The 27,203-nt window shown below is 32.1% G+C and overlaps 1 protein-coding gene across 4 annotated transcripts in view; it reads right to left on the bottom strand.

The window, feature by feature from the left end:
• Positions 1 to 27,203, bottom strand: part of LOC147069768 (rho GTPase-activating protein 15-like) — a 198,042-nt gene that overhangs the window by 18,100 nt on the left and 152,739 nt on the right. For 3 of the 4 annotated variants that reach the window (XM_085950522.1, XM_085950523.1, XM_085950519.1), the window contains 2 exons: positions 19,651 to 19,753; positions 743 to 868 (listed from right to left, as the gene is read on the bottom strand). In XM_085950522.1, the coding sequence (XP_085806648.1) occupies positions 743 to 868; positions 19,651 to 19,753 (229 nt within the window). The remainder of the gene's footprint in view (positions 1 to 742; positions 869 to 19,650; positions 19,754 to 27,203) is intronic. The other variant, XM_085950520.1, reaches the window with a different exon arrangement.

Raw genomic sequence — 27,203 nt, forward strand, 5'->3', positions numbered from 1 at the left:
CTTAGAGAGCATCCTAACATTGCCAAGCACGCCATCTCTGAGCTCGTTTGTTTGTCAAGCAGCGACGCTTAGCTGATGGTTCTTCCTCATCCATAATATTTTTATTTATTTATTGATTCTGTATGGTGCCTAAGGTTTCAATAGGTTACAGCAACATATCCCTATTATAATAGTTACCATTAAAACTTTTGGATAAGATACTAATTTCTCGTTGTGCTATTTTCACACTGTAAACATCTCTAAAACTATTATGAGAGTATCATTCGTTTCACGACCTGATTAAAATAAAAGATTCATCCGATTTTTCAAGTTAAGAATTTGCGTTTATACGTGTATTTTTAATGCGTCTTCTCCATCTCTCACCCTGTTTTCTCTCATGCTTTACAAATGATTCAAGACACATATAATTATATAAAGTAATACTTGCAAATAATGACATTCAAATTCAATACTGAATACATATTATACTTAGGCAAGATTTAAAAATATTTTACTATTGGTAAAAAATCCTAGAAAAAAGGTTGACCTTTTGTTATAAAGAATAAGATATTATGTGTATTCAGTATTGAATATAGATATTATAATATATATAATATATTGTGTTATATTAATCCAATGACCAGGGAAAATAACTAGTTCAAATGACTAAGCGTGCAGAATGGTGTAAGTAAAATATCATGCAAGAAATTTGTGAGTGCGTTTGGACAAAAACATGTGGGAATAATAGTGTTCAATATCCCACCTTTGTAGATGCCCTTTTTGACCAAGGACTCCATGGTGGGCCTCCTTACAAAGAACTTCTTCAATTTGGACCTGATTTTTGTTTGCTCCGTCAGCTCACATAAATCCTCCATGCTACTTTCAGGGACTGCAATTAGTAGGAACAATCCAGGTTTTAGAAACAATACTGTCTACTTATTATACAACCCACCATTGTAGACAATATATTTAAAAAAAACAACTATGCAATTAATATTTCCCTTAAAGATTTTTGTGAGACGTTTATTCTTTTAAGTTGTGATTTTAAGTGTGACTGGCCACGGGGTAATTTTGGCCAGAATATTTTGACATCATTCTCTTTTGTCTGAGAGCTCACAACGGCTAACGGCCTTTTGCGCCGACTATCTCCCTGACTTCCTATCGGTGAAGTCTGTACAAGAGATAATGAGTCAAAGCTAAACGTCTGGCCGTTGTAGTGGGCGCGAGATTTTACAGCTATACCTATTCAGTTTTACAGTATTATAAAGTTTTGATATGTTTCTCACGCTACAGGAGACGAAAAAAACGTAAATTAACTACGTATGACTTTAAACATTTTTATTCACTAAATGTGATTTAAAATACATGCGAAATAATCTTTCATTATTATTATCCTAAGAGTATGTATATAAATAAATTAAAGAGTTGAAAGTATATAGGGTCTAAGTGCCAAAAAATTCTATAACAAGTTTTTTACTTCAATACAATATATATGCCAAGCCTAATGATATTATGAAGGGTCTAAGTTCCTAGGTCTACCTTTTTTGTCACACAGATACATTGAAATATGGGCGGGGTCTATGTGGCCCTACATGCCCCTCTACATAGAACGTTTCAATATTGTTTATGTTTAAATATTTTATTCTTCCTTTTTTTTATTTTATTATTATAAGTATGCATGTTATCATATATTGATGTTCTTCTGTATCTTTGTAAAAATAAAAATCTAAGTTTTCATATATTATGTTAGTATGGTTTTATTCTTTTTTTTTTTGTTATATCTCAGTTTCACATTTTTGGCACTTAGACCCTATAGAATTTCAACGCTTCAATTACGTTTTAATCTAATAAAGAGCTTTATTTATCACAGGTATATTTAAAGAACAAGTAATTCTATTTTTATTCCGTATTTTTTTATTCAATCAACTATTCCAAATTACTTTTGACGATATATACTAATGCATAGTATATGGCGATTTTAACCTTCGTTAAATTTAACAATAGCAGTTTAAATATAGATACTTTCAAATCAGAATACCAAACTTAATTTGAAACGTTTTCCAAATGTCCAAAATACCCTTCATTGACTTTTTATAAAAAATAACGTCATCTAATCGTTTTGATTACAGGTGTTTTAATACCTTTGATTTACTTTTTAAAAAAATCAATGATTTCCGCCTGTCAATGTTCTGTAGACGTACTAATTTATAATTATTGATTTGAATAATAATTGTATTGTACTAATAATCATGTTAATAAGTGTACCTATTTGTGGGTATAGTTTAGGTAAGTATAGCAATCATTCAAAAGGTCATTGGAAAAGAGGCAACAATACATCCTATTTTAATCATTACAATATAATTATACAGTCATTTTAAATATTAGTCACAATGCAATATAGGTAGGTAGTATTTATTAAAATATATTCGAGCATTCTTGGTTAAACATATTATCACGGTAAATATCAAATAATAAAATTAGTTCCAATTTCGCTACTGCGTCCAACGCATGTAGCCTACGGCGCGTACAACGCATATAGGTATAGCCTACGAATGTTCTAATTGAATGCGTTTTGCGTACGTACACCATATGCGTTGAACGCAATAGCGAAATTGGGACAAAAGAAAAGTACATTCATTAAAGTATAATAAGTATATATTACATCAATGCAATCATGCTTTAAAATAGAATAACACAGCGTTTTCCACTCCTGTTTTATCTGAAGAAACGCTTCAAACATTTTTGTGAAATCTCGAGAAACCATGACAATCCTTGACTTACACGTAGGTAAATTACAAAATATAGGTGTAAATTCAGCAGGGTTAATCCTTAATATTTATATCATACTTTCAAAGGCGATGTTTCCTGTTATTCGATGCAAGAAGTTAACTTATCAATTTTCTACTAACCTCGCATTTAAAATTATTACCACAGCACTGTTCAACATATTATTATAAAAAAATCATTTTCACAATTTTTTTTAAATTATCGCGGGATAATGGTTGTGCATCACTGAAACACTGAACAATCGCCTAGAGCGCCCTACACTATTTCAATTGAGGAACTGGTGATTAACCAAATAGATAAAAGTGACATATTATTATTTTTAAATGAGTTAGGAGCAGTTTCTACATTACAGCATACAGGTGACATCCCGTGGAGGTAGGCCGGTTATGCGTTGCCTAGACACGGCTAATTGTAAAGGGCAGCATATTAAGGATCACCTAAATTAATATTTTGCAATATATTTATATAAATTAATTGTGACGGCATCAAAGCAGCGTTGCCAATTTAGCGTTTTTCTTGCTAGATCAAGCATTTTTCGATAGACATCTAGCTTGCAAAAAATGCATCTGGTTTATGGCGTTTTTACTAGCATTTTTAGCCGTTGACACAATATAGGCATTTATTGTCAATTTTGAAATATATTTATGTTAAAATGTATTGTTTTTACACGTAGGTATATACATTTTTTTGATAAGTACAATAAAGGAAAGGTATTCACTTCGTTCTTCGTAGAATCAGTAAATTTACTTGCAATTTTATTTTCACAAAATATAGCGTTTTTTTCCTGTCAAATAGCTTGATTTCGTACCCCGTCGTGTTTTTGTCATTGACAGTTGGCAACACTGCATCAAAGTGTAAGTTTTAAATGATATCAAAAAAGTAAATCTATATAATAATTTATTCATCAGAAATATAACAGTGGTATTAGGTATTGTTACCGGCTAAAACATTGTATCCCCAAAGGATACAATGCCATGAAGCCTGAACCATTATCGGGCGGATCCAATGTGTCTCGTAAACAAAATACATCGTTTTACTTCTGCAATCCGCCTTGTCAATCGAGCACAAATAATGTCCCCGAGAGAAAAGTAAGCAGACGATAAAATAAATCATAACCACTTCATCATGGGGGGGGGGGGGTACAGTGCAATATACGCCCCCTACCGCCACTTTCGAAGATGACAGTATATTATGTAGGTACAAGAGATGTTAAGTACCCAACACTCATTGACAAAGTTATCAAAAATTATCAATCATACACCATAATGGTTTCAGGATAAAATCAGCGCTCGAAATGGAAAAGGGTACTGTTCGGTTATACGGAATACAGCGGAAAACGCATTTTGAAAATAGCCGATAAACTGGATTATTTGTTAGTTTGGGTTATTTTAGGTTAGGTGAGGTTGGGTTAGGTTAGGTTAGGTTAGGTTAGGTTAGGTTAGGTTAGGTTTGGTTAGGTTAAGCTAACAAATAATCCAGTTTATCGGCTATTTTCAAAATGCGTTTTCCGTACATGGAAAAGTTTACAAACCGGAGTGCTCTAAAATTTTCTGAGGATATTATGCTTACGGGCCCTTTTAATTAATTTTGTAATTCACGTGTTAATTTGCATTTGAAAAGTAATTAGCAAAAACACAATTTTGCGCGGCCCGTAAGCTATGGGTTAACAAGGTTATCAATATTATTATAAACATAAGTGTGCTAGATTTTTTGTTATATCTATGGAATATCTAGCTCAAACGGTCAAATTATTTTTTCCGCGAGACGGAGCGATAACTTTACATATTTCACGAACCGGAACAGCGCTCCGGTGCGTTCCGGTCCATTTCGAGCCCTGGATAAAATAGTTAAATAATGTAATAAAATTATAATATTTTACATACCCTCATCATAGGAATCATAATAACAATGATTTATCCAATACATGTTCCGTTTGTTTCGAAACAGAGCACTTCTCGTATTATGTCCTAGTGCCATTAGGTATTTACTAACTCAGTAATACTTAGTACTGTCTTATTCACTTGTAAACTGATTGGTTATGAAAATGTTAAACATTTACTAACACTTAACTGAATTATTTATTAACTCGATACAGCAATCTCTACCCTTAATAACTATTAATGTATTGATATTATTGACAGAATAGCGTTAAACACGAATATTGTATTAGTATTATATTATAATATTACTATAATATGAGGCATGTCCAATTTCAATAAGGCTGTGATATACTATTTAATAGTAGCGAATGGTGACTTTTGGAAAGAGGTAGGCTGTGGAGATCAGAGGGGAAAAAACACACTTGTCAGGTATACTCACGGGAAATAAGAAGATAATACGATATAACTACTAATTAATAGGCATACACTAATTTAATGACAACGACATACTAATTCAATGAAATTTCAATTGCTCACTGACGAAATAAAATTGAGCGATGAGTTTAAATTATGTTTTTTCCTAAACATTTATACACATCAAAAATCGTTAAACAAAATTATTTTTAATAAATTATTTTATATTTGATTGAATGCTATACATTTTTTTTTTATTATCTAATTATATAAATTGGAAAAAGCTGCAGTCGTGGATAATAATATTATACCCAAAGATTTTAGGCTTACGCATCAGAGTCTATCGTTTTGCATACAATGCGATAGACATGCTGAGGTCACGTGACATAAAGTCCATACAAAAAAAAAACATCAGCATTCCTGGCGAATAATCCGATAAATACGTTAAAGACAGATGGCGCGCTGTGGCATATTTAAAAAAAATCTTTAACAGGTGCTAACGAGTAGTGCTAATTATTCATTATTTTTTATTATATTATATTTCGTTAAAAAAATCAATCATTTCAATATAAAACAATCATCCTTTTCTACAAGCACTACGACCGAAATGTACAGTTTCGTATCACGTTCTAACTATAGTGAGCGACAAGACTATCCCTAAGTGCTCACTTTAAATTAATATCTTAATAATAACTTTGCATACGAAGAATAATTATTAGTTCTTGTCTGTTTAGTGGAATAATTATTACAATACAATAAAAGTTAATAATAATTAACACGTTATCAATATACATTTGATATTCTCCTTATCATGATTTAGCTTCTGCGTCAAAATATATACCACAAACGACAATAATTTATTCCTATCTATTTTAAAATCTGATGTTAAAACCACAAGTTTGTTTGACGTTTACCACAATGTTACAATATTTTTTTTTAAAAAACTACACCAACAAATAAACTCACTACTGTTTTAAATGTTATTATTAAAATGATTATTAATAATTGTAAATTGTCATTGTTCACAGTAAAACAGTGTGTGACATTGTATGGATTAAACGTCACTGATTCCAAAGCAATATGTAATACTAATTATGTTTCATCAAAGCGTTATCCTTAATAATGAATTGTAAATAAAAAATCGCTTAACCTTATCAAGTGTTATCAATGCGGTGTGTGTCTAGGTACCAATATAATATGCAGATCCGACATGCGGTAATAAACCGCCCATGAATTTAAAAATTCACACCTACATAATATCTAAAAATAGTTTAATAGGTAGTAGAGTTTAATTCCTGGACCCTCCTCAGAACTCTTCCTGGGACGTAAAGTTTGTGGCCAGGAGGAGATCGCAAAATATATTATATCATTTATGGCGCCCAACGTGGGGCCATGTATAAGATTGAAATGACTGACTGACTACCTATAATACTATCGGTAACCGGGAGCTAACTAGGTAAAACAATTCATTGCAGTTTTCAATTGACGGTTGATTTTACAAAAACAGAAATGTTTTAGGATCTATATATTGCAGTGGCGAAGACTCCATACTAGGCGATTATTTGAATCCTACCTTCTTAAGAAAAATATTTTTTAATTGCATATTGACTTTTTATATAATCACTTGATTATATTATACTCTATAAAATAATTTAGGTAGTTAGTAGTTAGTAGGAATGTATTACACAGATAATACATTCTAATCTGCAAAGGTTTTAAAAATTTACCAAAGCGCGCCATCTGTCTTGACGTAAATAAAGGTCGGATTATGTTTCAAAAAATTCTCAATTTTTTTCATATAGATTGTACATAACGTAGTCCCGCCCAGTCTATCGAATTGTATGAACTAAGGTAAGCTCCGATCGATCCAGAGCCTAAGACTAAATAATTAATAATTAGATACTCGTAATTTAAAAAAATAATTTCTATGGTGTTTAATCGAATATTAATAAATATAGACTGTTTTTAAAAATAAAAAAAACTTTTATCTAATGATTTTTGATGTGTATTTTGAAAAAAAATACGTAATTTAAACTGATCGCTTAATTTTATGTCGTCAGTGAGTTTTTGAAGTTTCATTAAATTAGTGTGTCGTTGTCATTAGTGTGTACCTATCAGTGGCGAAGACTCCATACTAGGCGATTATTTAAAGCCTACCTTCTTAAGAAAAATAACTTTTATTTTCATGTTCATCACAAATAATAATATATTCAATATGCCCAAAGACATCTATCGTATAATTGTCATAATTTTACGATCTTTTCCCATATATTAATAAGCACCATGTATGGCATCTCTCGAATGTTTAAAAAAAATAGAACACACCGCGTTTCGCTTCACATATTGTATAGGATTATTTTCGCGTGAATCGACGGGTTTTTCAATATATAGTTTTTTTCTCATTATTTCAAAATGTCTGGCGTCCCGCGTACAAATGTACAAGCTGTTTCATTGGCGCTTACGTCGCGAGAGCACATTTATTCAAAATAATTAAAAAAAATTATCTCTATGGGATTCAATCACATAAATATGTATTGATTGTTGTTAAAAATATAAAATAATTTATCTCGTGATTTTTATTTATTTATTAGTTCACTCATTAGATAATTTAGATATCTGATATTGTACCTACCTAAGTCCGTGTTTTAAATATAGAAGTATTTTAAAATGTCTAGTTTTGCGGGTTAACTTATAAATTGTTATGGAACATAATATCGTCTCTGTTCTGGCAGAACACACTAACTGGAGAATACTAATTTTGAGTAATTTGACTTTGAAGTTGTTAAAATGTTTGAAATAATGGTCTATCATGTGAGTTTATTAAGTAATCGTAAAAAGGATGACTTTAAAATAAAGACTGTTTATTTATTAAGAAGGTTTCCAGACGGTAAAGTTTGAAATAAGGAACATTTTGGTACTAACTCAATAATATGTCATTCTTTTCGAATTACATAGTATCTTCTGCCAGAACAGTGATGATATAACACAACGACGGATATTTTCAAAGATGATAGGTAATATATTTTGAGCGTATGTTACGTTTATAAATGTTTAGGAAAATACATAAGTTATTAAAACTAATTGCTTATTTTTATGAACTAATTATAACAAACCAATTAAGCTTTTGAAATTTCTTCGTTTTAGTGTACCTATTCATCAGTAGTAATATTGGGTTATCTTCTTATTTCCCGCAAATATATCTGACAAGCATGGTTACTCCCACAGCCTACCTCTTTCAAAAAGTCACCCTTCGCCACTGGTACCTATTCATTAGTAGTAATATCGTATTATCTTCTTATTTCTCGTAAGTATACCTGACAAGTGTGTTCTTGTTTCCAGGTCTCCACAGCCTACCTCTTTCCAAAAGACACCCTTCGCCACTGATATATTGTATTTGGCATGATATAATATTTAGGACGGATTAATTTTTTAATATATTATTATGTATTATAATCTCATGGACCATTTTTTCATTCAATAAATTCAGTACGGTGGCAGTTGATAACTCAACAGTTTGACATTACAGCTATTAAAACGGATAAGATAAGATAACCGACTAAATTTGACGTCACACTATGTGGTCGTTATTCGATGTGTACATGGATTTCGTATAAAGGATATCGGAAAATAAACTTGACAGAGATAAATAAAAGTTTTTGACATTTCGATCGAAAACCTGGCTGAAAATAACGATAATATGCCGCCTATTGCAGGACGGATGTTTTTTAAACTTAACAACAGCGCGTCGATTCGATTTCTCGTGAATTATTAATGACAAGTTTTCAACAACTTTCTTTTTGGGCGGCATTGTTAAAAGTTTAAAATGAGGTCAAATGAAAAACAAGGGGTAAATATTCAGAAAGAAATTGGGAGTCATTTAAATCGATAGCGAGGGATGAAACAACCTGACATATTGAATCGGCATCATAATTTAGTCTATTTTATCGTCAGCCGATGACAAAATTGTGTCAATAGAAAAAGGCTACGTCATAAAAAACCATATTTAATTGTCTTATATTAAAAAGAATTTATTAGGGTTGCAGTCTTTCCGTCCCCTAAACCTTTTGAACCTTAAATTGCGTGTTACAATGGTAGTGCTAGATATTGCTTAACTTCAAACGCAATGCGATAACCAGTATAAAATGAATATTTTCATACATAACTTGAAAACACAGCAACTGAAAAAATCATATTTGAAAAAAAATACGATACTCGACGGGATTTGAACCCGTATAACCACTGGTAACGCGCCAACTGTGCATTAACCAATTATGTTACGAACCTCCTATCTAATTACGACAATTTAAACTAATATGTCATACGTGAAAAATGCTTATCAAATTGTGCTATTATTGACTATCGGTGTTTGTGTATTAAATCAAGGAATATTAATTACATTAATTAAAAACCGACGCCCGGCTCTCCCCAAATATTTTATTTATAGCATCTATTTGAACTAGCTAACAATTTTTTTTTTTTTTTGACCATGTCCGATCCTGATAGGATCATATGGGCCTCCACAGAGTGGAGGTTTGTATTGACAGATTTTGTTTTTTACGAGAAATGGATGTCAGCCACTTGCTCAACCTATTAGGTCCATACCCTGACACACAAATTGAAAAACAATATGTGTACTTGCCAGACCCAGGATTCGAACCTGGGACCCACGGCTTTATAGTCCAACGCTTATGCCGCGCGGCCACCGTGGGCGGTGACAATTTTTAATAAACCATTTCTTTTATTCAACGAATAATTCACAAGATATTGAGAATGTAACATTCCATAATATGTTGAACCAGTGTTGCCAACCGTACTATAATTATAGTACAATACTATAATTTTCATTCTGCAAAAAATGTAAAATACTATAATTTTAAGCCAAGTATGCCAAAATACTATAATTTTAAAGGATTTAAGCTGAAAAATGTTCCTGTACTAGATTTTTTACAGAAATACTATAATTTTTACGCCTTTGTACTATAATCAGCATAGAAAAAGATGGCAACACTGTGTTGAACATACATAACTGCAAAAAAAAAACACCTCAGATATATACCCACGAGAAAAAATCATGTTTAAACACTGTTTACATTAATTGTTCACAGACTCATTATAATATTAGGTATATTTTAATCATGTAATAATTCGATTTTTTTATATAGTTTTATAATCGGTACCGGTGTGTGTACTACCGCGATGAGAAACGCTGGTTTAGAATCCCTTTGACAAATTCCTGTCAAATAATGTCAAAGGTCGCCAATCTAGGACGGTATTAAATTCCCCGGAACCGAACGGTAGATAAACATGTCTGTAACTCGGCCGAACCATGCCAGTAGCTCTGCTGTTAATCAAAAGCATTTTGTTTAATACGACTACAAGTAAATCTATGCTACAAATTTGTCTGTTTGAGTTTCAGATAATGAAATAGGTAGGCAAGCAATTTGATACTAAACATTACAAGATAAAAAGAACTTTTTATATACAACGTTTTTAAATTTTCTGTTGAATCATATAAACCTTACTTGACTAGCTTAAACGATCAAAAAAACTTGTACTTGATGGAAATAATACTGAAATGTCATTTTGACATGTCATATTGCTTTCCATAGTAACGCACGTATATATTAATAATTTAGTTGCTAGGACCCCAGACCCCTAGCAACCAATAATGGTGTCGAAATAACTATTCATACAAAACAGAATTAACTGAAAATGAATTCAATTCTACTTAAAGATGGCGAAAAGTATAAGTATAAGTAAAAGAAACGGAACAATTCTACTATCAAACTTGCGTTTTTATACAGCTGACTGATTCGCACTACTGTCGTAATGGTGTGCGCGCAAAGCTCTCAATTTCACTCTCGCCCCAAAAGAAGTATAATACTCCGTTTACACGTGCATTGATTTACTGCGCACAGTATGAAAATATATGGGGAATTAACCTGCAGTTGGCAAGATTACGTGCATAAATCAAACAAGTTTGGAAGGTTCCAAATTCAACGCGCAAGTAAGATTATTTTCGATCTGCGCCTGCGCAGTAGAGCGATAAGGGCGAACATGCCGGTAAAAAAAAAACTACATATTTTGAGCTTAACCGATTTTCAATAAGACCTGTCAGATCCAGATAGTACTATAAAATGACAATATCGCGCCTCGCTTACTCATGAAGAATGAGATTGGAGAGACAGTCAGCACTTTTACGTGTACAGTTATTGTCATGACAGTTTAAAATAAGCACAATTGCCGACAGTAATTCCATGCACGTGTACAAGCCTCATTACTTCAAAAATATATATACACGTTATCGATATCTAGTACCTGCCACTGGCATGCGTTTTCTCTGGAATGTGTGTATCCGTCGCATACCCACGGTAGAAACAGTTGGACAGATTGCTTCGGAAATACGTCTGATCCGAGGACATTAATTTTTCCCTCCAGTGGGCAACCTTCGAGGAAGTGGGTATATCCCGACAGGAAATTGCGGAAGAGCAAATAACGAGGCGGGAAAACGGAGCAATCACACGGTAATGGGCGGCGCGCGAAAACTTTAAACTTAAAGCGTCCGATTGAGTCAGTCAGTGGAACTATTGAATAAATGATTATTTTTAAACGAAAAAGTTTTAAGGCCATATGGTCCAAAATTTTAAATAAACTTTTGGCCGAAGTTTACTGGCGATTTGGAACTAAAATTCAAGAGATAAAAATGGTCGTCCACATGTGAGGTTTTTTTTAAATTTCCCGAAATCTCGAGAATTCTCAAGAATTCTTTTCTGGAAATCCCGAATCTCGAGATTGAGATTTTCTCGGGAAATACCCAACTCTAATCATAACTATTGAGATTGAAATATTGATTGAAATCAATAATTTAAATTTAATAATAATCGAAAATCAGTAAATACTGAATGTACATATCATTTACGTGACAAACTTTAATGCATATTATGAAATATATAACTATTCTTTAATTCGGGATTCAAATCATGACACAACTTCACCTAGAAGGGAACTCACTCCACATTATTTTCGAGTTCCCTGGTGAGTGGATACGTGTTCAGCAGATAAGGCCAGGTAGATGGATGAAACTGCTTTCGATAGCCAAAAAATATTTAATGCAAAGGGAAAATTTAATATACTCTGAATTAAAAATAATTTTGAATACGTCATTCGGGACATTAATGAAATTAGGGATTGCAATATCGATTTCAAAACCGGTATCCCAGTATTTTTCGATAAGTACGTACCTAAATAATACCGGTTTTAAAAATCCTAGGGGCGGCAGGTTATATGAAAGTGTGATGAAGCAGGCAAGTATGGTGAGGGAGGCTGGTAATCAATTTGCGGCAATATTTCCACGTTAACATTATATTATATGGGTACATGACCAAAGTAAATCCTCCGTGATGCCCTGCATTTTTTTTTATCACGTCGCTATTTCTCATAAGTTGTCGGCTATTGTTGGCCTGCTTCATTCAGTTGTATGAGAAAGTCGATTCCTTGCCCCTCTTTTTATTTAATACGTCTATGTAAAAATCAGACACTACCGATATTTTCGGTATTGGAAGTGGAAACAAAGTGTATTAATTAACATAAAAGGTTTAACGTGGCTGTATTTTTATTGTCTGGTTAATAATAATAAAAGTAAAGAAAATTTCTAAGGATAAAAAGTGTAATAAACTAATAAAACATTAGGTGGAATTACCAGTGGGGCACTTACATAAATCGAACGACACGCTTCATAATATAAATTTATTGAACGAACATTCGAAGTAGAAATTATGGATAGTAAGTAATTAACTATTGTTTTATTCAACGAATAATTCACAAGATTTAAGAATGTAATATTCTAAGTATTGAACATACATAATTTTGAAAACACTTCTGAGAAAATGTATTATAACCAATAGAAAAAATCTTTTTGAAAAAAAGTAAGACACCAAAAAAAAAATAGTTAATTATTAGTAAGTTCCAACCAATGACATTAATATGGACGAAGCATCTGGAAAAAAAATGACACTCACTTTTTTGTCGGGTCTGCCGAATGGCACAATCTGTTCTAACGCCATTACAATAAAGGTGATATAGCTATAAATTCCCGATACTTTTTGTTGGGTCTGCCGAATGGCATATTTTAATATCAATATCGCTGGCTCAAATGAACATTGACACAAAAAACACTGGCTGAAAAACTCTAACGCCATTACAATAAAGGTGATATTGCTATATATTCCCGATGCGTGATATAGCATAATGTAAATTGTGAAATTTTGTCACGTGACGTATACCTATACATGTGCGAATGTCGCTATGCGAGAATTTACTTGCTAGCTACTGTACTGAGTGCGTTGTCTATTAATAATGTCATTGGTTCCAACACAAAAATATCTTGGAGTAATCCGTGACGTCGGCTAGTAATTAAAGTAATACCTACTTTGATTTTACATACAAAAGTCGACAGCCAATCGTGACTCAAATTTGGAAGCGCTTCAGAGAGTATTATAAGAGCCAATAGTTAAAATTTGTCGTAATTGGTATGACATCTTTAGAACATAGTGGTATATGCGCGGCGGGCGCGATACCCGAGAGATGCGGGTTCGATTCCTGCGGGGTGTCCGGTATTAATACCGGTATTCAATAACAAATACCGGTATTGATATTTTCATTCGGTACCTATTGCAATCCCTAATTGAAATAGGCTGAGTGCCTATGTGTTGTTCACGTGCGATTATCGATTGCCACATTGAAAATGTATGCGACCCGTACCAATATAGAAACGGCCCCTTGGATATTAAATTAAAATAAATCAGGCCAAAGTGCCACAGGAATAGAAAGACCACAGTAAGTCACTACCCACGTAAATAATAATATTATATTATTTATTTTATTGTCTAGAAAACACTGATGAAAGGTGGAGGTGGGCTGTTAAGATCTGCCATATAGTGCTCACAAAACTTTGTCAGCCATACGTATTTGTATTCATTGAAATAAGACTACAATTTATTTACAGATTGTGTTTTAGTTAATTAGTTTTTCAAAATCAATTAAACCCTGATACTAAACCTAAAATACAATGTTTGTTGTTATTCTACAGGCAGAAAAATTACACACGCTTGTGAATAATAATTCAAATTCGATATTATCGCATGTAAGTAGGTAATTTATAACTTTATAAGTAATAAAATATTTGATTATTTTTATATATCCCTAAAATGACACATCTCGAGGAAAACCATGAATTTAAAATACGAAAGTTCGATCCCATAAACGTGTCTCATAACCTGGACAATGAATACATTGTTATGTGGTTAGTACAACACTATTTATTATAAAAATATATTAGGTAAGTATAATGTTTTTCTTTGAACTATCATCAAAAGGTCACGGCGACATCAAAACAACAAAAAAATGTCACATCTGGTGAATAAATTTAACCATAGCCATAAAAATGTTACACATATCAAATTAGTATGTATGTACTATATTATTATGTATTATGTATATACGAGATGAACTTTACGATATTATCAACATGTCTTATGCATTTTTGATTTTTTTTTTGCAATTTTTATTTTATACAATGTCTTATATTAATAATACGGTTACTCATGTGTGCCAGCGTTTGTCAAACTTCATTTCAGCAGCGACCCAGGATATGTCAAAATACAACACGACAAAACAGAACATGACAAAACAGAATATGACAAAACAGAACAACGATAAATATAACTATGACCTTTCAGGAAAAATATAAATTTAATATTGAAATTGTCCTATCTCTATTATGTTGATAGATCTTTAATAGCACAGATTTTCAATACGCCATAATAAATCAAATTATATACCTAATTTCTGCATTACTAATCGCTAGAAAGCCTCAAATAAACTTAACTCAGTGTTGCCGGCAAGCTTAGGATATCTCATCTTAATCAATATAATATGTTCAAAATGATTGGGTGACTAGGTATAACGAAATAATCAGTTTAATAAATTGAGGTATTTACGCCGAATGGCCGACATGCAGTGATTACATTATACAATTTTATATACTCTATATATAAAAAATGCATTATTTTCAAAATAACGGTATTAAAATAAATTAAAGTAGGTATATATTATGCCTTGATGATTTCACTTAAAAATTGATTTTTTTTAATATTAAATATGTATATATAAGTATATGTATTTCGTTTAAAATGTAATTAATAAATAGATTCCACAAAAATTAATGTTTCATTTTTCCCCTGGCTGTTCTGTTTTGTACGGTCACCATTAGTATATATTTTTTTGTTTTTTATTTACTTCATATCAAGTACAAGTTTGAGCATATTGAGCATAATAATTCAACAGAAAATTTAAAAACGTTGTATGTAAAATGTTCTTTTTATCTTGTAATTATTAAAAATATCTATAATATTTATTTATTGATTTTTAAAACAAAATTCTGGCGGAATCCGGAACACAATATGTCACAGCCACGTGAATCTTTTCTTCGTCATTACTTTAATCGAGGGCTGTCGTGTCCACTCACTAACTCTATTATTTGTGACGCGGTCGCATCATTGTACCCCTAATATTCGGCGGAGACATCGATTCTCAAAGCTCAAAATATAATAAAGCAAGCTTAATTATCACAACGTTATTCTTAGCTCGTATCCTTATTAAATTTGTCCGGTGGTTCTTTGTCCGGTACAAATCTTGCAATCGATTTTAAACGAACTTCCCGACTAGCTATACATTTGAAACTTTTAGAATATATCAGAACACGATGCCAATGCATTTTTTTAATACTTTCAGCCATCTTTAAGTAGAATTGAATTAATTTTTAGTTAATTCTGTTTTGTATGAAAGGTTATTTCGACACCATTATTGGTTGCTAGGGGTCTGGGGTCCTAGCAATTAAATTATTAATATATACGTGCGTTACTATGGAAATCAAAATGACATTTCAGTAATATTTCTATCAAGTACAATTTTTTTTGATCGTTTAAGCTATTTAAGTCAAGTTTATATGATTCAACAGAAAATTTAAAAACGTTGTAAGACTTATATAAAAAGTTCTTTTTATCTTGTAATTATTTTTATTGCGTATGGCTATTCTTATAGTTTACCTTTCGTCTATTAGGCTAATCTTTACGTCTGAAGTACCTGCATACACACTATCAAAATTATCAAAATCTAAAAGGACATTAGAATAAGTGAAACAATCACGATATTATCTAAATCGATATGTTTCAATAAATGTCATAGAAATATTCACGGCCAACTCAAGTAATAAATGACAAAAGTTGCGTGTCTGCGTGACATTTTCGTGATGGTATCAGATAGATATAAATAAATTGGAATATCAGCTAATCGAGTGAATAAATTGTTGATACAAATTGACAAATGATATAAGTAATATAAAATGCTAGGTACACAATATTTAGTACATATTTCAAATATGTAAGACCACTTGGAGGAATTTGTTTGTTATGTGACGATATAAATAAAATTGTTATAGGTATAAAAAATCTTTCATTTAATATTATATTGTGTTACAAGTTACATTGACAGTAAATTTAATATTAAAGGGAAAGCTGCCAAAGAAAATTTTCATATCAGACCTAGACTTCACATAAGGGTGTAATTATAAAAATTAATAAATTTTAATTCATTTGAGTATTGAACTATTCCATTTGAGTTGTTTTGAGGGTCAGTGTTGCCATCTTTTCAAAATGGAATTATAATACAGAGCCTCAGGGGAAAAAATATAGTACGCGTGGTCGTCTGTTGAAAATGTATAGGTTTTTGTTTCTCAGATAAAATAACGGAGAATTTGAAAAACTCCGAGACCTCTTTTTATTTAGGTACCTACCTCTTCCGACGAAAAATGCTTACCGAAGAATTCGAGAAATTTTATTTTAAACCAAAGTCAAGGGATTTTTTTACATTTTTCGAGCATTTTTTTTCCAAGTGTCCAAATCTTCTTAAATTGCGAAATTATAGTATTTTGCACCAATTTATCGAACAAAAATATCGAAATTTTAGTACGTTTTACATATTTTTTCCGATATTCAAAATTATAGTATTTTGGGCGTACTATACCTGTTTTATATCGTACATAGTACGCGGGCCAAAATTATAGTACAAGTACTATAATTATAGTACGGTTGGCAACACTGACGCGGGTGTAGAGTTAGCATCTACTACGGTAGGGTCGGCGAATCTTTTTACGTATGCGTGCCAAAATTTCCCAAAATATTATTATTATGTATATAATTATTATTAATTTCATAGGGAAAAATGAAAAAATACTTTTAACAATTATATTTAAAAAAGTTCAAAAAATATAAATACCGAGTTCTTGAGTGTTACTGTATTACTTGGGTCGGATCTTTACCCTCAAATGGACTCCAGAATCGTTACGATAAGACGAGGCATTTTCTCGCTACAGTAATCCCAAGCATTGTAAAATAATTGTAAATCGGTCAAAATGAGAGATTTGCGCTGCGGCTTCCCCCGCCGCCTGTTAAGGTCAGTGCGATAATATTATGTGCGTCGCACAAAACAGATAGACTGACCTACGCAATTTAAATTAAACGTAATTCTTGAAAAATATCTGCCTACTATTTTTTTATTCAATGGGATCTGTCGTTTGTGCATGAATTTCGTCGATTAAAAACTGTATTAAAAACCGAAGAAGTCACTCGTGGTTATGTCGTCATTATTTTTTAATATAACATATAATACTGAATATACTTAAGCATAAGTATTTATTTGTAAAACTTTTTTGTATAATTTTTTTTTTTAAATTACTCACTGTATCTATTTTTTTCTCTTCAACATAAAACATTCGCGTGCCATAGGTTCGCCATCCCTGTACTACGGGTATTTACAAACTCTACTTGTAAATATATAATATATTCAGTACGCATACATGTACACGAATAAAATCATTAAAAATCTAATATACAGCATACGCCATATCCACTGTCAAGGCTGGGGGAAAACAAAATTATCATTTCCGCAAAATCTTTCAAAGTTATATTATAATCATTCCCGCGTTTATAAGCCGCCCCTAAACAGCGCATGACCAGCTTACCCCCGTAGAATGTAACTACGTATACATCACTAATAAATAACAGTAACAAAATACCTAACATCTTTTGGTTATCTAAATCAACAAATATTATTTCTAAGGGTAGAAAACATAAGTGTATTACTTACAAGGGAAACATTTTGCATATTATGAGAATTTTTAACGAATTATATAATGATCCAAAAGTCTGCTAAAACCTTCACTTTTTAAACTTTTTCACTTAAACCTTTATTTTAAAATAAACAGTTAGTAATGTACGCTATATTTCAGGGAAGAACCGTAATCTAAAATAAATTCACATTTAATAATGTTATGTACTGGGAACAAAATTTCGATGTCAGTGAAGCACCACTGTTTTCACATTTTATTGTGTTCGTCTGTCATCGAGATAACGTTTTCAAAATTTTAACTGCGCAGGAAACCTATGAACAATATTTGCTTCACCTACTGTAAAACTATATAATTATTAAATAAAACATACTTACTCAATAATTTGTAATATAGCAGTGGCGAAGGGTGGAGGTAGGCTGTTCAGATCCGCCATAAATAGTACACACTAAACTTTCTCAGTCATACGTATTTGTTTTCATTGAAATAAGACTAAAATTTACAGACAGGGTTGGTTAGTTTTTAACAAAACCTACTCGAAAGGGTGGGTTTCCATTGTCCATCAAGATTTACGCGAAACCAAACTTTGTACCATGTCAGTCGTAGCGATTCTAATTATGCACAAAACTCTTTTATTCGGCTCTCTTGTTTAAATTATAATATATATATTTCTCCACCGTTGATCCTTTTAATAATTCACCTCTTTCATTTAAACTCCAATTTTTTGTATAAATAGATATATATAAATTTTTTTTATATATAATTTTAATTATTCATTATTCTTCCTCATTTTTCTCATGTAATTTTCTTATGTAATTTCTTTATATTTATGTTATTCTTACTCTCTATCTTGTTAGGCTTAACCATATTATAATGTATACATGGAAACTTTGCTGGTTGCAATAACTTTTCATTATTATATTTTAAATTTTTGTAATCAATAATATGTAGGCAACTGTTCGTTTCCTTAATAAATAAAATAAAAAAAATAAAAAAAATTACTCTGGATAGTTTATAGATTAAATAATATTTTTTATCTATTGTAGTTTGGTTTAGACAGGGCTTAATGAAATTACAAAAATGAAGCAACAATATGTGTAATGTGTATTCTTAATCCAACGAAACCAAATAAGTATGAATGAAAAAGTATGCACAATTTTGTCGTATCGCCTAAAGTATACCAAAACTATATTGATTTGGTTTAGGTAATGTTTAATTGATTCTTAAAAACTAACCAATATCATCTGTAAATCGTAGTCAATAAAAACAAATACGTATGACTAACAAAGTTTAATGTGCACCAATTATGTCGGAACAGCCCACCTTCACCCTTCGCCACTGTAATATATACGTATAATACAATATAACTAGTAGGTATTAATATTAGATCTATTCTATTAAGCTTACCTTTTGATGAGGATTTCGATCTGGGGATTCGTTTCTGTACTGGGGATGGTGTGGGAAGGGGCGACTGGACCATGCTGTTGTCGGGGCAAGTGTAGTCGCTGGGCTAAAGAAGAGACCATAACATTAATAATTATATTATTTTCATGGACATATATATCGACTGTGTTTAGGAAAAAGTGCGTAAACGTCGATTTTTTGAAAAGTGCTTTTATTAGATATTAACAATATATACAACTAAATGCACGTTCTATAAAAAGGAAGTAAGCCGGAAATGCCGAATTATTATCTAAATTCAGGTTTTAATTGAAGTTAATTAATTTTTAATTTACGGAAAAAAGCATTTATCTGCAATTTTATTAAATTTTCTGTAATAACTTATTTAATTATCATTAGATCGAAAATACATTACATCAAATCATCAATCATCATGCACCCAATGTCTGTGCCTATTTTTTTTTTAAATATTAAACTAAAAACTCTCAAAAAACGTTTTTTGCCTCTCCTGTAAAATTTGTTCAGTGATGGTTAAGTCCTTTTTCCTAAACACGGTCGATATATAATATAACTAAATAATAGCCGTGTTCACATCCAAGAAATTTATCCACTCCCCAAATATCTTACGCAAGCATTCTCTCTGCTATTTTACAACGTTTTTACAACGTTTTTCTTAGCTCGTATTCTTATTTGTCCGGTGGTTCTTTGTCCGGTACAAATCTTGCAATCGATTTTTAACTAACTTCCCGACTAGCTAGACATTTGAAACTTTTTGAATATATCAGAATGCGATGCCAATGCATTTTTTTAATACTTTTCGCCATCTTTAAGTAGAATTGAATTCATTTTCAGTTAATTCTATTTTGTATGGAAAGTTATTTCGGAAAAAAATCGTAAAACACCATTATTGGTTGCTAAGCGGATGGTCCTAGCAACTAAATTATTAATATATACGTGCGTTACTATGTAAATCAATATGAATGTCAAAATGACATTTCAGTATTATTTCTATCAAGTACAAATATTTTTTATCGTTTAAGCTAGTCAAGTCAAGTGTATATGATTCAACAGAAAATTTAAAAACGTTGTATATAAAAAGTTCCTTTTATCTTGTAATTATTATAAATTTATATCGTTTTACAGTAATAAAAGTCATGCCCATTTTTAAGGCCGGCAAGGAGTATACCTAATAAACGACAACATGGCGAAGAACGCATTTTATTTTTTAAAAGGATGTTTACATAGTAGTATAATAATTATTATTCTATAAATTATTAATGTTGATTTTTAGAACTAAAATTTACTTACTTATTATACCTTTCAATATCTATTTATTCCATTCTATGGATTGGCAATTAATAATAAGTCTGTATAGTATGTTATAGTATTTATAAAATAGAAATATATCCGGTTTTAGTATTTATTCAGAGTTACAGATTAATCAACAATAACAAAGAATACTTCAAACGGTACACGAAAACAGATTAACAAGATAAGATGACTAGCTCGACCAAATAACCAGGAAAACGTGTCAAAGGATTAGTTAAGGTATGTATCACATTTGACAACTAGAAACCACACTTATTACTAGAAACGAATCTTGATAGTGTAAGGTGTTTAGTTTCAAAATAAAGGACCTGTATGAACAAAAGGGCCAGAGCCAATCAGACTACGCTGACTGACAGTAAGACTACTTTGTTTTTCCCACCACCACCCGTCATGTATGTACAGACGTGGATATGCACGGCCGCCTTCCATAATACTATAAACGTCGTGTCTAAAAGAAGTGACTTTAAGTGCTCATTCCGTCCCGAAACGGAACCGCGCGGGACTGATGCTACAACCATGCACCGTAGTGCTTAAAGAAGAAAGTTAAGAAAGGGAATATTTTTTTTTGGACTGGCTCTACTGTCCGCTGACGTTAAATGAGAGATAATAATAACAAGATAAAAAATAACTTTTTATATACAACGTTTTTAAATTTTTTGTTGAATTATTATGCTCAAACTTGTACTTGAACTTATAAATACTTAAGTAAATAACAAACAAACAAAACAAAAAAATGTCATTCTGACATTTTATTTTGATTTCCATAATAACGCACGTATATATTAATAATTTAGTTGCTAGGACCACCGCCTTAGCAACCAATAATAGTTTTTTACTTTTCACGGATTTTTTTGAAATAACTTTCCATACAAAACAGAATTAACTGAAAATGAATTCAATTCTGCTTAAAGATGGCTAAAAGTATTAAAAGAATTCATTGGCATCGTGTGCTGATATATTCTAAAAGTTTCAAATGTCTAGCTAGTCGGGAAGTTAGTTAAAAATCGATTGCAAGATTTGTACTGGACAAACAACCACCGACAAATAAGAATAGGAGCTAATAAAAACGTTGAACATGTTAAAAATGACGGAGTTAACATAGAGTTAAATCCTAATCCTTTTACATAGCGCTTGCGGCGTCCAGTCAATGGGCCGCGCCATGTATGGGTCTCTTTTTGAAGTGACGCCGCTACATCAATCAATATAGCCTTAATTGGAACCCTAAATACTTCACACGAGCAAAATATCGCAATTAGTTTCACTCGCATAAACCTAAAATAATATTTAGCAATTCTTTTATTATAATCCCAGCAAATATTTGGTAAAAAAATAATACTTCATAATAATAATAAAAATCAACTCATAATGATTTAGAAAATAGCCTTTGAAAGCTAAATGTAAGTAGGCTAGTCAAGATTTCGCAAATCGTATACTCAATCATTCTATTTCACTATTCGTCACTAATGTAATATTTACACGTCATGTTATTTCTTAGAAATAACAAAACTAACTTGCGCCTAGTGTAAAAAGTGGCCCCTTTCATGGGAATCGACTGACGTTGCTTTCACGAGAGCCTTGAAAAAGCGCAAATCGTGCGAATTCGTCGAAAGTTTTCGCAGCCTTTCAAAGTTCTGTGTGGGGAGCTTTTCTAAGAAAAATAATATGCAAACGATGGTCTGCCATTCTCGAAGCTAAGCAAAAGATTTGACACACATTGATTAACCAGTGCCGTACTAATTCGTTAAAGCTTGATTAAAATAATATTATTTTGCAAATAATATAATACAAATATTGGTTTTGTGTAAAATTCTATAATATTCATGGGCAGGAGGATTTGATTGATTTTAAAATCAAATCACAAAAAAAATATCACACCAAAGCATATTATATTGTATCTTTTATCATTAAAAACGCAATGTATTTTTAAATGAAACCAATAAAAATATATTTTTATTTAGGATAGCAATAATTAGGATTTCGATACATTCTTCTATTATATGGAAAAAACTCAAAATACCTTGTTTTAAGATAAAAATGGCGTTTGAAAATGTTTCACAAATTCTCATTTCAACGTTAAAGCCTTGAAGTAAATGTGTTTATTACCACGTTTTTATTAGCTCGTATTCTTGTTTGTTCAAGATTTGTATTGGACGATTGAAGATTTTTAACTAACTTCCCGACTAGCTAGACATTTGAAACTTTTAGAATATATCAGAAAACGATGAAAATGCATTTTAATACTTTTAGCCATTTGTAAGCAGAATTGAATTCATTTTCAGTTAATTCTGTTTTGTATAGAAAGTTGGTTGCTAAGGGGGTCCTAGCAACTAAATTATTAATATATACGTGCGTTACAATGGAAATCAATATGAATGTCAAAATGACATTTCAGTATTCTATTTATTCAGTATTTCTATCAAGTACAAAAAAAAGCATTTATTAATACATAGAATTGTCAAGTTTATATGATTCAACAGAAAATTTAATTTTAATTTATTATTATAGTACATATAGTATAGTATATAGTACTAGCTGAAGTACCCGGCTTCGCACAGGGTCGCTTCGTGGTTATATTTATCTTAGATATTTGAAAAATAATAAGAGGTAATTATTTTTTTTAATATTAAAATATCTGTGTAATACAAAATGGCAATATGAAAATAATTCTAGTAAGAGTAAAGGTCAAACATAAGAACACTAAATTAAAATCGAATCCAAAATATGAAAACGTTATTAATGTTATTAATATGTGGTAAAAAAAAAATCAAAATTGGATGGGACAAACAAACTACAAACTTTGTATGTTATATAATAATAATTTAGAAACCGCACACAACTGACAAAAGTTTCATCGCAATCGGATGAATGGTATAGGAACGCATACGAATAGTAGAAGAAGATGATTTTCTAATTCAGAAATCTTCGTAGGCATGCGCATGACAACTCACCAAAGTTTCATTGCAATCGGATTAATGGTATAGGAACGCATACGAATAGAAGAAGAAGAAGATGGTTGTACTAATTCAAAAACCTTCGCGGGCGTGCGCACAACAACTGGTCAAAATTTCATCACAATCGGATGAATGGCATAAGAACGCATACAAATAGAAGAAGAAAAAGATGGTTGTACTAATTCAGAAACCTTTGCGGGCGTGTGCACAACAACTGGTCAAAATTTCATCACAATCGGATGAATGGCATAAGAATGCATACAAATAGAAGAAGAAAAAGATGATTGTACTAATTCAGAAACCTTTGCAGGCAAGGGCACAACACTTGATCAAAATGTCATTGCAATCGGATGAATGGTATAGGAATGTATACGAATAGAAGTAGAAGATGATTTTCTAATTCAGAAATCTTCGTGGGCATGCGCACGACAACTCACCAAAGTTTCATTGCAATCGGATGAATGGTGTAGGTAGGCATTCGAATAGAAGAAGAAGATGATGGTTGTACTAATTCAGAAACCTTCGCAGGCGTGCGCACGACAACTCACCAAAGTTTCATTGCAATCGGATCAATGGTATAGGAACGCATACGAATAGAAGAAGAAGAAGACGGTTGTACTAATTTAGAAACCTTCGCGGGCTTGCGCACAACAACTGGTCAAAATTTCATCGCAATTGGATGAATGGTATAAGAACAACGCATACGAATAGAAGAAGATAGAATAGAAGAAAAAGAAGATGAAAATGGTTGTATCAATTCAGAAACCTTTGCGGGCGTGAACACAACACTTAATCAAATTTTCATTGCAATCGGATGAATGGTATAGGAACGCATACGAATAGAAGAAGAAGAAGATGGTTGTACTAATTCAGAACTCTTCGCGGGCGTGCTCACAACAACTGTTCAAAATTTCATCGCATCGGATGAATGGTATAAGAACGCATACAAACAGAAGAAAAAGAAAATAGTTGTAACAATTCAGAAACCTTTGCGGCGTGAGCACAACACTTGATCAAAATTTCATTGCAATCAGATGAATGGTATAGGAACGCATACGAATAGAAGATAGAATAGAAGAAGAAGATGGTTGTACTAATTCAGAAACCTTCGCGGGTGTTGGCACAATTACTGACGAAAATTTTATTGCAATCGGATGAATGGAATAGGAACGCATACGAATAGAAGAATATAGAATAGAAGAAGAAGAAGAAGAAGAAAAAGATTGTTGTACTAATTCAAAAACCATTGCCACAACAACTGACGAAGGTTTCATTGCAATCGGATGAATGGTATAGGGACCATACGAATAAAAGAAGATAGAATGAAGAAGAAGAAGAAGATGATGATTTTTCTAATTTAGAAACCTTTATGGGTGTGCATACAACCACTTACCAAAATTTCATTGCAATCGGATGAATGGTATAGGAACGCATACGGGACAGATACACAGACAGACAGACATACAGACAGACAGACATTCATTTTTATATATTAGTATAGCCTATACTCTTCCCGCAAGTGCAAGCAATAAGTTTACAAAGTTTTATCGCAATCGGATGAACGGTATGGCTGCGCATTAAATACGAACAAACAAACACACAAACACACAAATATTAATTTTTATATATTAGAAGATTAGCAATGCACAACGAAATTTTACAGTTTAACAAATAATCAACTCAGACGTTCCCGTTATAATTCAATTAATGATTAATTCCAGAAAGGGTTAATTATTCGATTTTATGACCCGTTGAAAAAAAAATGTTTTTTTTTTTTGAATTATAAAGAGAAAAAATACCCTTCTACATCGAATGGTATTAGGTATTAACTCAAAACCTTAAAATATTTAGTTGTTTCCCGAAAGAAGTAAGGTATTTTTTCACTGAATTCCATGGCGTAGAAACGTTCTTGTCATAAGCTACAGCGACGTACCTACTGATGGAACATAAGTAGGGTTTGGCAATGCATTCTGTAAGTGAGGCGTTGAAATGAGGTCGCCAAAAGGTATATCGATGTAGTACGCTGCAACTCTACTGCCTGGCTGTGTGTAAAGTAGAGTTTGGTAATACGCGTCCCGGTGCGCCGTATGACAGCATGATTGCGCACCAGCTAACATAGACGTAAACATTTATTACAAACCTTATTTATAAAATAAAACGTATTATTATAATTAGTGATGAAATGGTCATGGGCGGGTTATGTAGAAAGAATGGACAGTGCCCAACCCCCAAGTGGCATCCTGGGATACCGGACAGGACGGTCGGAGATCGAATGGCAGGGCCAGGCTCCAGTGATAGAGCGTCCGATGCAAACACCTGGAGGACACTTGCCCAGGATAGGGAGAGATAGAAGAAGTTCTTGAACTAGGATTATTATTAATTTAAATTGCACCCAACTCCTAGTCATGAGACCGTCAGAACCTGGAGTCAATTTAGTAGATATCAGTATATTTTATAGTTTGTTTATGTTTTGGCACACAGTGCTTTAATAATTCAGAATTCGCGAATTATTGTGATATTATTGTGCCCATACATTTAATATAATTATCTCATCTGCATGCCACTGGTGTAGCGAATGTAGCTTTGATATTTTCAATGACTACTCATCGAGTGGAAAACGTGCGTTGAGTGGGAGGGTGAATTAATAACATTACAAGGGAGTCTTTTCTACCCCATTCTTGATTTGGTTCGTTAATCTAGAAGAAACTCGCTCTCCTCTCCAACCATTGACTTGACCAAACACTAAAGTTTTTTTTCATGTCATCGCCTTCCCTGTGGGCCATATAAAAGAGTAAACGCAAGCACACTGTAGAAAGTCTTTGTACCTGGGGTCGCTCATGAATGAATCGAGACTCTCGAAGCGCGAATATATTATGGTGCATGTCGCGGACTATCACGTGGCGTCACAGTATGCTACCCCAATGGGAAAAAGTGTGTAATGTCGTTTTTCTTGGTATTTAAAATGATATCAGACTGATGCTCCCATCCCGTAGCACATTTTGAACCTTTAAACTAACATTGTCAGTTGGCAAAATCTGCCGAAATCACCAAAACAACAATGAGACCACCTCACGTCGAACCGCACTGTATCGACACCTGCATGACTTTTTGAACGTTTCTATCATTTTCTAGATGTCTACACTTTTTCGAATCATGTCAAAACCAGGTTTTTTGTTTTTAATGATTGGCACTATATATTTTCTATAAGAATATTATCTATGGTCTGCAGGTTGGGTTCTGTTCAAAATATTAACTATGGATATAATATTGCAAGAAATT

The sequence above is a fragment of the Rhyacophila brunnea genome, unplaced genomic scaffold (genome assembly GCF_057557595.1).
Source record: "Rhyacophila brunnea isolate RB1 unplaced genomic scaffold, BYU_Rbru_1.0 scaffold_23, whole genome shotgun sequence".
Classification (NCBI taxonomy): Eukaryota; Metazoa; Arthropoda; class Insecta; order Trichoptera; family Rhyacophilidae; genus Rhyacophila; species Rhyacophila brunnea.